Genomic DNA, 15,947 nt, shown 5'->3' on the forward strand with positions numbered 1-15,947 from the left:
TGACATGCTGTAAATGAGAACAAGAGGTGTAGGACACCTTCCCCGTGAACGTCACTCACTACCCGCACCCCGATCCCACCCCCCAACACGCGCACGCACACACATGCGCACGCACACTCGCGCCCACACACACACACACACACACACTCTCGCACACACACACACACACACACACTCTCGCACACACTCTCGCACACACACGGACACCCACGCGTGAACGGACACAGGCACACACACACACAGACACACAATCACACGCACACACACGGCCACACATGCACAACACACATGCACACACACATAGACTCATGTGGACGCACGCACACACACACACACGCACACACATACACACTTCCAATTTATGTCAGTCTTCACTCAGAGTCAGTCGGTCAATCAATCAATCAATCAATCAATCAGTTTAATTGTGTTGATCACAGTACCATGCGATCACAGTCTCCAGACTGAAAGGTGCTTTGGAAAACTGGGGCAAATCAATAAGATGAGCCAAGCCAAGCTCTGTAAATTGCACTTGAATGTTGTTTTGCCTTTCATTTTTTAAAAATGATTGATTAACGCTGACAGTCGCATCTGATTTGTACCCTCAACCGTGATTCAAACAGACGCATTTAAAATTGCTGTCTGTGGGAATCCAATACACACCCAGGAGGGGGAAGATTTATGGAAACGACAGAAACTTGCATCACAAGACTGCCCTCGATCCCATTTCCGAACCAGCTTGTTTGTCTTGCTTATGAGCATTGTTTAAAAGGGGAAATATAGCCAGCCACTCTCGCATGTTAAATCTTCCCTTGATTCTGCTCTCTCATTTCTCTAGTGACAAGCATTATAATTTCTTCCCATTTTTTAACCGATGAAGAAATTTGAGGCTGAGGCAAAACTATGAGAAATGTATTTCATTGCTCACTTTATACAGATTGATAACTATACGTCAGAGTAAGCTGGTTGGTGTAGAGGTAGTGCCCAGTGTTGGGTGTAGTTAAAGACAAGCTGAAACAGAAGTTAGAGCAGCAGTAGCTTCCACAATATGATGTGTCCATAAGTGAGAGATCTTTCTGGGGAATTTTTGAAGGGCGGGGAGTCGATTTGATTTCATGTAAAATGAGGAGGGGGATGTCAAATGAGGATGCGCTGTGTGAAAATGCCAAGGAGCAAAATAACCAGTAAATAACTAACTAACTAATTTGGAAGATGAGTTCCCAAGAGGTGTCTAAAAGGCTTTTGGCTCTGGTCTCAGTCAGATTAATGGGCTCAGAGGTTTATATTTAGCGACGTCATCTAATAATTATGCAAAAACATCCTGTCACATGGGAAATCGTTTTACTAGCAGCAAGGAAAGATAGCAGTTTGATCCTAAAATATGCGTACCTTGACCAAAATCGCAATGTTTTTACTTCAATCAGTATGGAACACAAAGCGAAAGCTCGAGGGTGATAGGAAAAGCTAAAAAACACAGAAAATATGCATGCGGGCCTTTAAGACGTGTTGATATGGTGATGAAGAATCGACTAAATTGGGGGAAAAGTGAATTTTGATTTAAGCAACGCTCCAGGCGGAGGCTAGCGCGGCAGACGGCAGGTGCGGCGGTCAGCGGAAGGTGGGAGGTGTTGGCGGTTTTAGCGCGTGGGCCGGTCTGCCGCCTCGCCGCTCTGCTCTGCTCTCTGCGGTCTCCCCGCCCGGCCGGAGAGCGAGGGGAGAGAGCAGACGAGGCGAGCGATGAGTAAGATATGCAGACATCTGCTGCGCGGCGCCGGGGTCCTCATTAGCATTTCGCGTCTCTGCGGCACTCTGCTCGCGCTGCAGCCGCCCCCCGGTCACGCTCGGGCCGGGCCCTCCCTGCGTCAGCCGTCCGCGCCCGGCCGGCCGCCGCGCGGCCGCCCCCGTCGCTGCGGGAACCGTGACCCGCCGCTCGTGTCCTCCGACGCTCGGCTGTCCTCACAGGGTCACGCAGCTCTCTGAAGGTCTGTGAAGCTCTGCGAGGCTCTATGAGACTGTGAAGCTCTTATGAGGCCGTGAAGCTCAATGAAGCTCTGTCAGGCTCGATGAGGCTCTATGAGACTGTGAAGCTCTATGAGGCTGTGAAGCTCAATGAAGCTCTGTCAGGCTCTAGAGGCTCTATGAGACTGTGAAGCTCTTATGAGGCTCTGAAGCTCAATGAAGCTCTGTCAGGCTCGATGAGGCTCTATGAGACTGTGAAGCTCTGTGAGGCTGTGAAGCTCAATGAAGCTCTGTGAAGCTCTATGAGGCTTTGAAGCTCAATGAAGCTCTGTGAGGCTGTGAAGGTCTATAAAGCTCAGTCAGGCTCTATGAGGCTGTGAAAGTCGATGAAGCTCTGTCAGGCTCTATGAGGCTGTGAAGGTCAATGAAGCTCTATCAGGCTCTATGAGGCTATGAAGCTCTGTCAGACTCTATGAGGCTATGAAGGTCTATAAAGCTCTGTCAGGCTCTGAGACTGTGAAGGTCTATGAAGCTCTGTGAGGCTCTATGAGGCTGTGAAGCTCAATGAAGCTCTGTGAAGCTTAGTACAGCAAGACTCTTGGCCTTGGCCAGCGGAGCGTACTACCGAGGGTACCAGGGAGCAAGCCTGGGTCAAATGTGTAAGTTGTTTTGGATTCAAATCCTTTGTATACTTTACTGAGCCTGTCTAGTGTATTAGAACCTATGAAATACTATTACAAAGTGAGAGCCCTGCCTTCTGGTCCTCTAGGTTGGCCCAACTGCACCAGGCAAGATCAATCAAGTATTTTAATGCAGAACAATTATGTATTAGACTCACGTCTACCGGCGACCCGCCGCTGTGGCGCGTATCATATGCGAAGCAGGAAAAACCCATCCCCCCCTTTACAGAGGTGACAAACAGCGACCTTCATGCCGCTGCACTGCTGCACTGTGGCTCTGAGAAGGTTTTGCGGATCCATCCTTCCCGCTTGTCTTCCGCCTCCGCATCGATTCGCCGAGGAGACGGGACGCATTTGCCTTACCCCGCCCAACCCGCCCGCCGACATGACTGCTTAACGGCGAAGACTTTGGGACAGAAAGCGACGACTCCCCCCGCGCTGTCTGTGTTTTGGTGTTGTTCACACGTTCTCTGCTGCTTTCCGCTTTCTCCTCCTCCCACTGTGCGTCCGCTGGGCTGCTGCTCGCCTCCCGCGGCTGCTCCCCATTCCCGCCACGCTCTGAAAGGAGCGTAATTGGGAGTTGTCTGGGGTTGTTTACGCCTCCGATAGGCTGCAATCACCTTGTGATTATTTAATGCGCCCCGCTGCCGGAAATAACACTTACTTTGCCGGTGACTTCACACTCAAACGTGCGTTCCTCTACAGGCTGAAAAGGGCTCCAAAACTACAAATATGCATAGACAAACTCAAGCTCTCTCTCTCTCTCTCTCTCTCTCTCTCTCATACACACACAGAATTTTGGAATTTGTTTGGAAGCTGGAAGAGGATTAGTTTCACTACCAGTCGCAATGAATACAAAGTCTTCTGGTTTGTGTTTCGTTTTTAAATACCCCTCCAATGACAACATATAAACAGCAAAATTAAATGGAAATAAATCCCCTTTTGTGCAGAAAAACTGTAATGTTTGACACCAGGCCACACACAGCATCTGCAATCTCAGGCCACAAACATTCAGGCTCAAACTTGTCATCAGACAAGTGGTGGGGAAGAGTTTTCATGTTTTACAGTTACTGTGCAAGCTTCACTCTAATGACTCAGATCCCAAACGTGGGGAACTTAGCATTAGCTTTGGCGTTTACTAATGTAGTTGTTAACATGAATTAATTATGGACAAATACATGAACTAAACATGACATTAACTTTTCATTAGTTAATGCATTTGTCAACAACACTAACATATTTATTACATGGTATTTATACATTAGCAAACCATAGGATGAACTTATTAGTTTACCATTAACAAATTCATGAATTGACTTTTGCATTCCAATATGAATTTGCAATGTTGTTGTTGTTAACATGAATTAATGATGTACATTTAAGTTAAGACAGCTTTACAGATTAACTTTTAGTTGGTTAACAGCTACATTAGTTCATGCCAATTCATGGAACCTTAAATAAGCCCACAGGTTTGATAATCCTAGCCAGCCATGAACCCATGAGGAAAATATGACACCGCTATTCCAGAATGCAATCGTGATACTGATTCCACAAATAAACACAAAATAAAACAGTTTGGCTAGCACCCACACACAAGAACCCAGACACAAGTTTCTATGCTATTTTACTTAATCAACAGTAGGAAACATGCTAAAGTTGTCAGCTAATGTTAATGGCTTTGGTCACAATAAAGCGACACAAGATACAGTAAGGTACATTACTAATTAAGTTAATTAGTGAGCAGCAACCTTTAACTTTTTTGTTAAAAAATGGGCTAGAAATAATTGAGTGTGAAAAAGCATGTGTTTCTCCAGGGAAATCGTGTAAAACAATACCACTGTTTCCATTAACCTAGACAGTTGGATAGGAGTGTTTGGCAAAAACAGCAGCACTTTATTCTGTGGACTAATGCATTCCACCATACTCCACCATAGTTGGGGCAAAGACGACATACTCATTTGTTAGAACCAATTTTGATGCCATTTTAGGACAGAGAGTTATTATGTTAACATAATTATGCCCAGCAATGGAAACAGGGTAGTGATTAGGGCAGTAGGGAGCTTTGTTACTGCATTCACAGTGGTAGTTTGTGTTATTTTTAAATGCCCCTCCAGCAACAATAAATAACCAGCAAAATCAAATGGAAATAAATCACCTTTTGTGCTGGTAATGATTGACACCAGATCTCAGAGCCAGACATATCTGAAATACTCTTTGTGCGCTACTGAATCATCATATATCATCTCATGAAAGCCTGATTGTTTTCAATTAGATCAGGCTATGATTCAGTTCTTGGTGGTAGGTTGTAGTGTAGTTTGTAGCGTTCCTGAAGCAACTCATGGTTTTGTCAGTGAATTTCGTAGTGTTTTTCTGAAAACTACTAAATGCATGTGATCCATCCATCCATTATCTGAACCCGCTTATCCTGATCAGGGTCGCAGGGGGGCTGGAGCCTATCCCAGCATACATTTGGCGAAAGGCAGGAATACACCCTGGACAGGTCGCCAGTCCATCGCAGGGCACACACACCATTCACTCACACACTCATACCTACGGGCAATTTAGACTCTCCAATCAGCCTAACGTGCATGTCTTTGGACTGTGGGAGGAAACCGGAGTACCCGGAGGAAACCCACGCAGACACGGGGAGAACATGCAAACTCCGCACAGAGAGGCCCCGGCCGACGGGGATTCAAACCCAGGACCTCCTTGCTGTGAGGCGGCAGTGCTACCCACTGCACCATCTGTGCCGCCTTAAATGCATGTGATGTAATGTAATAGTAATTTTATGGTGTGTTTAAGCAATACTGCAAGTGCTGTATCGTAAACACACTCAGTGAGTACTAGTGAGTAATCATGTGGCAGAAACTAAATGCATAAAAGAAGTTTCTCAGACCAAATGTCAGAATGGGGAGGAAATGTGATCTAAGTGACTTTGACCGTGGAATGTTTGCTCGTGCCAGACAGGGTGGTTTGAGTATCTCAGAAACTACTGATCTTTTTGTGCACAACAGTCTCTAGAGTTTGCAGAGAATCATGTGAAAAACAAAAAACATCCAGTGAGCAGCAATTTTGTGGGCAAGAACGTGCTCACTGAGTGTACAGTCATGGCTATATGGGTGTTCTTAGGCATGACGCGAATCAGAGCTAATACTAGTACTACTGTTTGCGCTAGCATTGCTCCAGAAAAGTGAGACCACAGGAATGATGTGTTGGTTTGTTCTTTAATCTCATTTTTCCGAGTCTATATGCATGAGTCATAATGAAACAAACACCAAATAATGGAGCATATGAAAGAGCTCACAGGTCTCTTGTGCTGTGCTGTAATCATTGGAGTTCTTGCCTTAGGGCCATAGTAATCAAATAAAAATCTGCTCCTTTTTGCTAACGTGCTCCTTGTTGCAGTTCTAGGAATGATAAACAGGCTACTGTGCTTTTACTTCTATTTTTCTGTATTAAAGCCTTGGATTGGTATTTCACTTGGTTTCATCTCATAGTGTTCTTTTCATCATAATAGAATATTTAACTTTAAATACAGTATATCATTGCTGCATATTTTTCCCAAGAAAATAACTGGCATGATAATTGCCTTTACTATTTACTTCTACTTGCAAGCTGTACTTCGTGTCATGTTTATAAACTATCATGGCTACTTATTTCTTTATTGCTAAAGATTTCACCATGGACATAATTGTGTGAGTGTGTGTGTGTGTGTGTGTGTGTGTGTGTGTGTGTGTGTGTGTGTGTGTGTGTGTGTGAGTGTGTGCGTGTTCTTCTGCATTATCATGACTTGGCTGGCTGCCTGAATATCCGCATAAAAACACTGCTATAATTCAGGTTCATTATGATATACTCAAATCTCTTTTATCACCATCCTTAGCACACCTGCCCCAGAAGATTTTTACTAACACACCTTGTGGCACACAGTATCGCAGACATGCACATTCATATGCATCCACACACACACACACACATACATACATAAACACAGAGACACACACGCATAGACACACACACACACACACACAGTCAACCCACTGCTCATATTTACCAGCATCCAGATGACAGCCTTACAAGCCCATCTGTGTGGAGGACGTGATTTAAATTAAAACAGGTCCTGACACTTTTTATGGATAGCATTTATATCTCTTTTCACCTCAGGATCTCAAAGTGTGCTTCACAGTGAAGGGGGGACTCTCACCTCAATCTCACATCAATATGTTCCAAGTATGAAATGTCAGAAAGCAAAAAGCGCTATTGTGGGACAGAGATCAGAGACTACTGAGCAAGCCTAGTGTTCAACGCTTCTTCATACCACAGAATGAAAAAGTATAAGGGAATCCATGGAGATATTATTTTGTCTGCTTATAAAAGTCCAAATGCGATTCCCTCCCTCAAGTGATATCAAACACAAATAAAGGAAACAAATAAACAAATACACCGAAGGTATAGTGGTATCCCCATCTGATTTTTACACACAGTCAAAGGAGAAAATATCGATTGAAAATGCTTTGTTGCTACTTCAGCATATTTTAAAGGAGATGCTGGAAACTGAAGCGACTCTGTGTTTTGGAAATGAGTGAGAGCTAAACAGGCCTCCATTATGTCGGAGAAAGCGTGCATTAGTCAAATGGTAGATTACATTACCGAATGCATTCACTGTCATTCTCGCTATTGATGAAAGGCTGCTTAAGGGCCATTCCTGCATTATAAACCTGCCCAACGTGTCACATTGGCCCTAGTTCCGGCTCTTCCTTTCCAGCTGGAACCAAGAAAGAATGAAAGCCAAGGAAGTCATTATTGTATTATGTGTATGCGCGTATGTGTGTGCGCACGTGTGTGTTTGTGTTTGTGTTTGTGTGTGTGTGTGTGTGTGTGCGCGCGCCCGCACGTTCATGTGTGCGCAGATGGGGGGCGTGGGATAGGAAAAAGTCCATTAAAAAATACATTGAGAGAGCAAAGCTTTTTTAATGTGAAAACCAGTGTGAGTACGCTGTTAAGTCACCGGAACATGAAATGGTTTAATATTCCGGACAGCGGTTTTAATTAAATTAATTGCTAAAGACATTGTAGAGCGCTGATGGTGTAATAAAATGCGTGTTATAGCTGTCATTCATCATTGTGATGTAAATTATGCCCACCGATTGCTCAGTGACGCCTCCCCTTGGGGACCAGGCAGGGATAAAGGAGTTTAATTGGCTCAGAAAGGGCACGGAGGTGCGGAGGGGCCATTTAGGAGAGATGCCCACCTCTATTCCTCCATCTTGCTGTGTTCTTCACTTTGAATAATGGCCGTGTAAAGGTTTCCTCCAGGAACCTGCCCCTGCCCACTCCCCTTCATAAACCAGTCAGTCGCTGAGGGGTCTGTATCGCAAAGCTTCCATCGTTAACAGAGCCAAGTCCACAGGATTTGTGGATATTTTGCCATTGTTGCCAACTCACGCATTGTGTGTGTTACCAGGTGGCCTGGGCCAAATGCTCATTCAATGTGCTTTAGCTGTTAAGATTCTGGTGAAACCTGGGGAAGAAAGTCCTTGTGCAAATCAGCAAAAACGTGTTTCTAACCAAAATATATATGAACAAAAAAGAAAAAACCACTGTGATTGAAAATAGATTATTGTTTTTAAAGTATCACTCATATTCTTTACTGGTGTCTCCATGGTTCAAGCATCTCCAATAATTATATGCCCAAATTCTGCCTTCCTATTCATTAAATCCGAGCTAGTCGGGTGGTTGAATGCTTGATGTTGTGTAGACATTCCTCCTGGATATTGGGGAAATATTTGGGATTGTTCCGGAAGCCCTGGGGCAAGCAGGGAATGGAGGTAGAAGGGAGAAGCTATTTAGCAGAGGATCTGCTCGTTGCCTTAATGTGTGCTGGACAGAGTGCAGTCAGCACACCGACAGCTTGAGCATGTCTCCTCTGATTGCTGTGGGGCACTGGCACCCAAAACCAAGGCTACCTTCTCTAAGAAGGCAACCATCTGCTGACATTCAGTTAGGAATGCATTTGATTAAGAGTGGGTATATTACTGAATTCATTATTATCATTGTCATTATTACCATTATTATTACTAATAATATTAGGAGTAGGAGTAGTAATAGTAGTATTATAGCTAGTCGTATGTTATTATTAGTGGTAGTTGCAGTAGCACTAGCAGCAGATTTAAAAATCACTTCCTGTTGTGAGAGGCCTCCAGTGTCTGCATTGCATACTTGCGTGTTTGTGTTTGTGAATTCTGCATCATCCTTCTGCCTCACTTGTGTTTCCTAGCTGTCTAGCGAGTGTGTGGCCAGAATATCGACGAGCTGTTTGTGTCAGTAATGAAGGTGTTCCCCTATCTTAGTAACACAGTTTGCAGACTGCACACATTATCCAGGCACCCCTGTACAAACAAACAAACAAAAACTATATAAAATCGCAGTACCCGAAGAACAACCTTGTGGTGATGGTTTACTTCAAAATATCTATAAATGGGGTTCTTCACATTCATTTGATACTAAAAGGCAACATTAATTTTTACAGCCATGGGTTGAGCTTGGAGATGCAATGTTAACTCGGTTAGCTAACAACACGTAGTACTGTAAGCCAAGGGAGAGGGCAGGCACATAAATGCATATGGAAAGTGTATCTCCCGTGAATCTCGAGGCCAACAAAATCCATATGATAGCGTTTATTCTGATACTCCAAACAGAGCCGGGCGGTCGGCCTCGGTGCACGGCACGAAGTGCAGATTTAATGTTGTCAAGTCTTTAGAATGACTTGGATTTAAAGCTTTGCATGACCCAGTTAAGCTTCCATAAACGAGCTGTCAGGTGGAAGGACTCGGGCGGAATACAGAGGAGTGTGGGCCCACATGAGGGAGTGGACAAAACCGTGCGAGTACGGGGATGTGCTCTTGAAAACAGAGTAAAAACACACTGAATTGGAACGTGCTGTACTTGTCCACGCTGGGGTGTCCAAGAAGGGGAACTAAAGGTCAACTTATGGATGGGACTTCAAACGGGAGCCCTGTGGGATTCTTTACTAATTAGTCACATGATAGCATTCCTTCGTTATGAGACTTTTAATGTTTTTCTCACTATAAACACGTGAGGGCGAGGCAAAAAGCCTTCTCCCATCATGTTACATTAATACAGTACATTTTTACGTGGGGGGAATATTTGTGTGATTATTTGTTATCGTATCATTCTGACCTTTTTTTCTGTGATTTCCGCACTCTGCTTAATGACCTTCCTCACGACTGAAACTAGCTGCTTGGGTTCTTTAGTCTGATTTCAGTTGAGTTTGTGTTTTTGTGTGGTCAAATCTTTCATCGTTCACCCTGTAGCATTTTGCTTTGGCTTGTACGCCTAAAACTTGTTGATATTTTGTGTATTTAACCTTTCAAAAAATATTGCAACTTGAAAGCACTTAACACACCAACAGACAGGGAGCTTTGTCAACAATGTCCACACATATAGTATGGTGGTGAATTACCTTGCCCTGTGTTAAATCTCTGTTTACCCAACAATACAGACACATTCAGTATAAAGAGCTACACAGAAAGACAGGTTAGTTAAATAGTGCCTTGGGGAGAGTAGGCTAGACAGTCCTACATTGCAATTACTGTAAATGTGGCGTTTGTGATTCGCCGCGTTCATTTTCCGTCCTTATGAACAGGGTGTCATCGTTTATAGAACAGCACTCTACATAATGAATCTGCCAGGGTACAACGTGCTTCTGCCTCGGTTGTTTTTTAGGGCCCTTCTTTGAAGAAATGCAGAAATGTCACCACGCAGATCCGCTGACCGTATTCATGATGAAGCCCATTAAACGGGTGGGTTCACGCAGGGCCCAAACTAAATAAGGGCCCCTTAAACCATAATGGAATCGGGAAAAGGTATTACCGCATTCCTGGCCTGTACGGTTCGATCATTAGAGCAACCGCGGGTGGAACGCAGTTTGATGTCTAGTCATTAAGTTAGGGTTGGCGACTGCAGGATTGGAGAGGGGGTATGTTAGGAAATTACGTTTTTAATTTCGTCGCCTGGCCAAAACGTACTGTAATAGGGATACAGAAAAGCGTGTGTGGCAGTGTAGTGTGAAGTGATAGATGCCCTTCATTGGACACAGAACATTTAGTTTTCATTAAGAGTTAAACGCGTACATGATGCATTAGCGGGGGTTCAGCGCCCGCCGCGCGGAGACTCCCTGTATTTCATTCTGATGAATTAGCAGCCCCACGCGCTGGCAAGGAGATGACAGAGGAAGCTGGAAGGATGACATTAATATGACGCGCGTCGTGCCAGCCGGATAATGTCTTTGTGCGGGGGCTGGTGTTATATTGTCCCTGACCCGAGTGGCGCTCTCTGAACGAACTGCGGGGAACGAGAAAGGTCAGTGCCGACACCGGCGTTTCATTATGAGAGACGCCGCCTCGCCTCCCGTGGAACAGGGAAATGATGTAGGACGCCGTAAATGTAAAGTCTGTCACAGGTATTGGATCCCGGGCAGTAAATTAATATTATTTTCCACTAAAAGGGGGTATTTATTTTGGGATTTAGTCCTCTCCCTAGTGACTGATAGGGCAGGTTCTGCCGCGGCATTTCTCGCTAACGTGAGAGCCATTCCCTGTTGATCAATACAGAACCGAGTCTAGTCACACAAGCCATATCTCTCCTGCTTGTGCTCGTCCTATCCATAATCGTATAGGCTTATTCGCAGCACTTCTTCCCTGATTAATAATAAATTCAGTTAATGGTTAAGAAATGTATTAATTTTATTCAAAACAGCAGATATTTACAGAGAGGCCTGCTTTTATGCACGAATAGGCTCCAGAAGCCCTTTTTAATCAGGTGTAGCTACTGTGTAATAGGCCTAATCATGTTATTTTCCTTAAAAAACATCAGTGTCAAACCATTTTTATCTGTAATGAGTGCAACGGTCAAACCTGCTTCCTTGTCTTATTTTCGTAGGCATATTTTTTTTTTTTTTTTTTACCAGTTTGTATACTTATTCATGTATTTATTTATACCTGTAAGGTCTTGTTAAAGACTAAATAAAACACTCACACGTCTTGTGGAGTGCGCTGAAACACGTGTAGGCAGTGTCACTGTCACCATCTGCAAATTCTACGCTCATTTATACACAGGTAAAGCAGTGAACAGAATCCCCGCATAACTCGTCTAATTTCCAGCTGTCTTAATCCGTGTTTTCCTTTGTCTCATCTCGAATTCTAACGTGCCTGTCAAAACACATAGACCGCTGAGCGTGGTGCTCAAAACACCTGTCCTCATTCAGTTGTATTGGCGTTCGTCAACATTCAGAACACGTCTTTGCATTCCATTATCTTTGGGTAGTTATTCCAGACATTTATTATACTTATGACTTGCGAGCCTGGCGGCTCATTCCCGAGAGCTGATTGTAAAAGGTACCGCTTGGTCTTTTTTAGGGAAATGGGAGTAGAGCAAGGTTTTCAGGACAGGTGAAGGGTGTTAGAGATGCTTCATTTCCGACACACATTTAAGTTTCTTATGTTTCTACTGAACTATGCCGTCTGCCGCACATCTCTGAAGAGATTGTCTTTTCTGTAGCTTTGCTTAACGGGATAATTAAAAGGAAGTAAAAATGTTCCAGTGTGTTGGTGTTGGCGCATTCTTTCTTGTTAAAGCCAATGACAATGGGTAATACACACTGAGAAAAACACTTTAAATGTTGTGTTCCCACTTGCACCAACAGAACGACAGGTTAGCGAACAGAATTCAATTAATGGGACACGACAGAGTTAGTGTTCCGACAGGAACCCATCAACACCTCACCTACCGCGTGTAAATAAGGGGACGGTTGGGGGGTGGGAGGTGGCAATCGGCTGAGCTTCAGCTGGGCAGAGTTTGATTATGTGTGTGACATAGGCTAATTAATTTTGAATGCTGTTTTCAGTAGAGATAGCAGGCACTGTACCATCACTTTAGTGGTCGCTGTCCAGTGGTCTATACACAGAATTACTGCTATGGAAATGCTCTGATAAAAATCAGCTAACAGTGCAAAATGCACTCCTCTCTGTAATTAATTTCTTCATTATCGTAATTAATTTGCCATGTTTTAGATATGTCGTTTTTACTATACTTCTATTGGTTCCTCTTATCCAGAGTTAGATATGCGTAGTATTCAATTCAGCAGTTAGTGGTTCTGATATTGTGTTTTCAGGGAGGACCTGGTCTAAATGGGAACATTGACATGGGTCATATTCAGCGGTTTTGTAGGGGGGAAATTAGAACTGACTACCCAGGGCCCCAATGCAGGGGAACCCTCAAAAGGCCTGGACTAAAGTTTGCTTTGGTCTGCAATTATAATGGGGTCCACAGGGACTGCATTTCCATGGGACCCAGAATTTAATGCTACACCCTTTGTAACGCTACAATAATAACAATAAACTGATTTCTATTTAATTTTTTAAAACCGCATTCTCCTCCTTGTTGTGTGGAAGACCACTGAAATCATCTGAAGTTAGGAGAAATTCTATATCTCATCTTTTTTTTGTCTAATTTTTTTGCATGTCCAGAAGCCGATGTACAGTTGCTCAATCAATATTTTTGCTCTAAGTGAAATCACAATTGTTAGAACAAAGTATCTGATAATTTGTAATGCATCATGGGAAATCTAGCCTCAAGAAACAGGGCAGAACTATAAGCCACAGTACATTATTGAACGACATCAGTATTCATGGTGGACAAAGAATATAAGTAGCTAATTTAATCTGTGCTGTTGGTTCAGTATGTTGTGTTTCCTTTGAAAAATGATTATCACGACACACCTCACCCCCACCACTAGGTTATTTTCAGGCTGGCAGGTGATTGGGGGTCATTGAACAATGTCGTCTTTGGTACTGAATCTCTGGAAGCCAGCCCAGAAATAGGGGATGTGCTGAGCTTCAAACTTCATTTGCCTAATTACAACATAATTTGGGCGATGCTGTCATTTTTCTTTAATGTCATTTATAAGAAAAGAATTGTTTTTTAATGTCTGCGAACAAGACGAAAATATGCCCTTTTCCTCTCAACCGACCGACCCCCCACACGCGCACATACTTTGTTCGTTTAACTAAATTTGAGTGGAATCATGCAGTTTAATTTCCTTTTAATCTTTTTTTCCTCTCCTAATTAGATGTCTGTCTTAATTGCGTGTGTGTGGGTAGATGGAGGTTCTCCAATTCAAGGCAGTTATTGGCCCCTCTCCTCTTCATAAAACATGAAGGCTTTTATCTGAAGTCACAGGCAACACCTGCACAATGGTACACACATATGTACATGTGTGTGTTTTTGCACACATACAGTGGTGTGAAAAAGTGTTTGCCCCCTTCCTGATTTCTTTTTTTTTTTTTTTTTTTGCATGTTTGTCACACTTAAATGTTTCAGATCATCAAACAAATTTCAATATTAGTCAAAGACAACACAAGTAAACACAAAATGCAGTTTTTAAATGAAGGTTTTTATTATTAAGGGAGAAAAAAATCCAAACCTACATGGCCCTGTGTGAAAAAGTGATTGCCCCCTAAACTTAATAACTGGTTGGGCCACCCTTAGCAGCAACAACTGCAATCAAGCGTTTGTGATTACTTGCAATGAGTCTCTTACAGCTGTGGAGGAAAAAAATAAAAATAGAAATCAGGAAGGGGGCAAACACTTTTTCACACCACTGTACATGTCGGTGTGTGTCTACATATGTATTTGTGTGGAAGTCTTTACACATGCTTGTTAGTATCATTTTCTTTTTCTTGTAATACATACTGGAGGCACAATATGATATTCCAATACAGCTGTACAAACATTTGAGAAAAATAAATTTTTGAGTGAACGTGTGAGTTGAAAGAGCTTAGAATTGCAGAGAAATTCAAGTATTGGCTCAGCAGGGCTCTGTACCTGTGTCATGACAGTGCTGCTTTTCTGACGCTTCCTTCCAGACGAATATGAGCCCGGCACTAAGCAGGTCAGTGTGGTGAGATGCCAGGGATTCAAATATTCAGAAGTGTTAACAAACCAAGCTGTGATAATCATGTGCTGTGCAAGCTGTATCTGGGCCAGTTAATTTCTCCCTTAGCGTAGCCTTGCTTTCTCCTGACCTGTTGCAGCCGGGACCAGCTCAGCACAGATGTCCCGGCCATGATATGAATCTCATTTTGTACCCCCACACATCTTCAGTTCTGGTACAGTTTAACAGAAATTTCGTGTTGCGTTTTTTTATTCAGAATTACAGTGATGTTTATTGCATTGGTGGTCGGCAATGAGAACGGGGAGATTTTCGCCAACCATTGATTCTGTCTGTCCAATTTATATTCTCCTGCACTTTAACCAGAGCTGGGGCAACACTTCAGAGGATAGCATTTCCTACCCTGGCTTCAGTTCAGCTCATTTTCACTTCAGTCACACTAGGAAATGAACTGAAATCCAATTAATTCATTAAAATCGCATAGACTATTGGGCATTGGGCAAATCAATGTGTTGAGTGTCTGTTCATTTACTTGAACTGACTGAGCAGAAACGGAAAGGGGTCCATGCGCGAGGTGTAAAAGCACGGTGAAACAGGGGCGGAAGACGGCATATGCTGCAAAATGACAAATTATTTTGTAATTAGAAGGAAACTGCACGAGCATGGCACTGTGGTATGAATTATGCAAAGGGAATATGCAGCTCCAACACAGGCTGCAAATTCAAATTCTGTTGTACTTTGTGCACATTAATCACAGCTAAATATCAAACCTGCAAATGAGCTGCATCGCGATGGAAAATGCAGAGTCGTCCCAATGGTATTGGTGGCCCTAAACAACAATGTTGTTGTGGCCCCAAAGTGGTCCAAAAAAGAAAGAAAATAAGTCAAACTTGAATTAGGCCCATGGATGGTTGTGGCCCTAAAAGCCTACAGTGTTTATGCCAGCAGTCAGCTCTGGGAAAATGCAACCACAAATGATACATATAAGCAAATGCCATACATTCACATATCATGGTGTTGGGGGCGACATTAGCTCTAGGAGGTAGAGCAGTGGGAGAGTTGCCGGTTCCCTGTCCCTAAGCAAGACGCCTAACCCCTAATTGTTCCCAATGAGCCCGCTTTGAGGCAGCCATTCACCGTTGGTGTGTGTGTGTGTGTGTGTGTGTGTGTGTGTGTGTGTGAGTGAGAGGGAATTAGCATTAATTGCACAGTGTGTTGCGGTAGCCCTAGTTATCCCTAGTTGCTGGGAAAAGCGTGATACAAATGCAGTCCATTTGCCATTCTGTTGCATTCCCTGTCCATTTTTATTTCCCAGGTCCTCACTACCAATGAAAATGAAAATA

General features: G+C 43.4%; 1 protein-coding gene across 1 annotated transcript in view; it reads left to right on the top strand.

Moving 5' to 3' along the window:
* The first annotated feature begins 1,734 nt into the window (after window positions 1-1,734).
* The window catches only part of unc5a (unc-5 netrin receptor A), a 103,038-nt gene continuing 88,825 nt past the window's right edge, over window positions 1,735-15,947 (top strand). The window contains exon 1 of the mRNA XM_061233984.1: window positions 1,735-1,960. Coding sequence (XP_061089968.1) covers window positions 1,735-1,960 — 226 coding nt within the window. The remainder of the gene's footprint in view (window positions 1,961-15,947) is intronic.

Source organism: Conger conger, chromosome 3, assembly GCF_963514075.1.
Source record: "Conger conger chromosome 3, fConCon1.1, whole genome shotgun sequence".
In the NCBI taxonomy this organism is placed as follows: domain Eukaryota; kingdom Metazoa; phylum Chordata; class Actinopteri; order Anguilliformes; family Congridae; genus Conger; species Conger conger.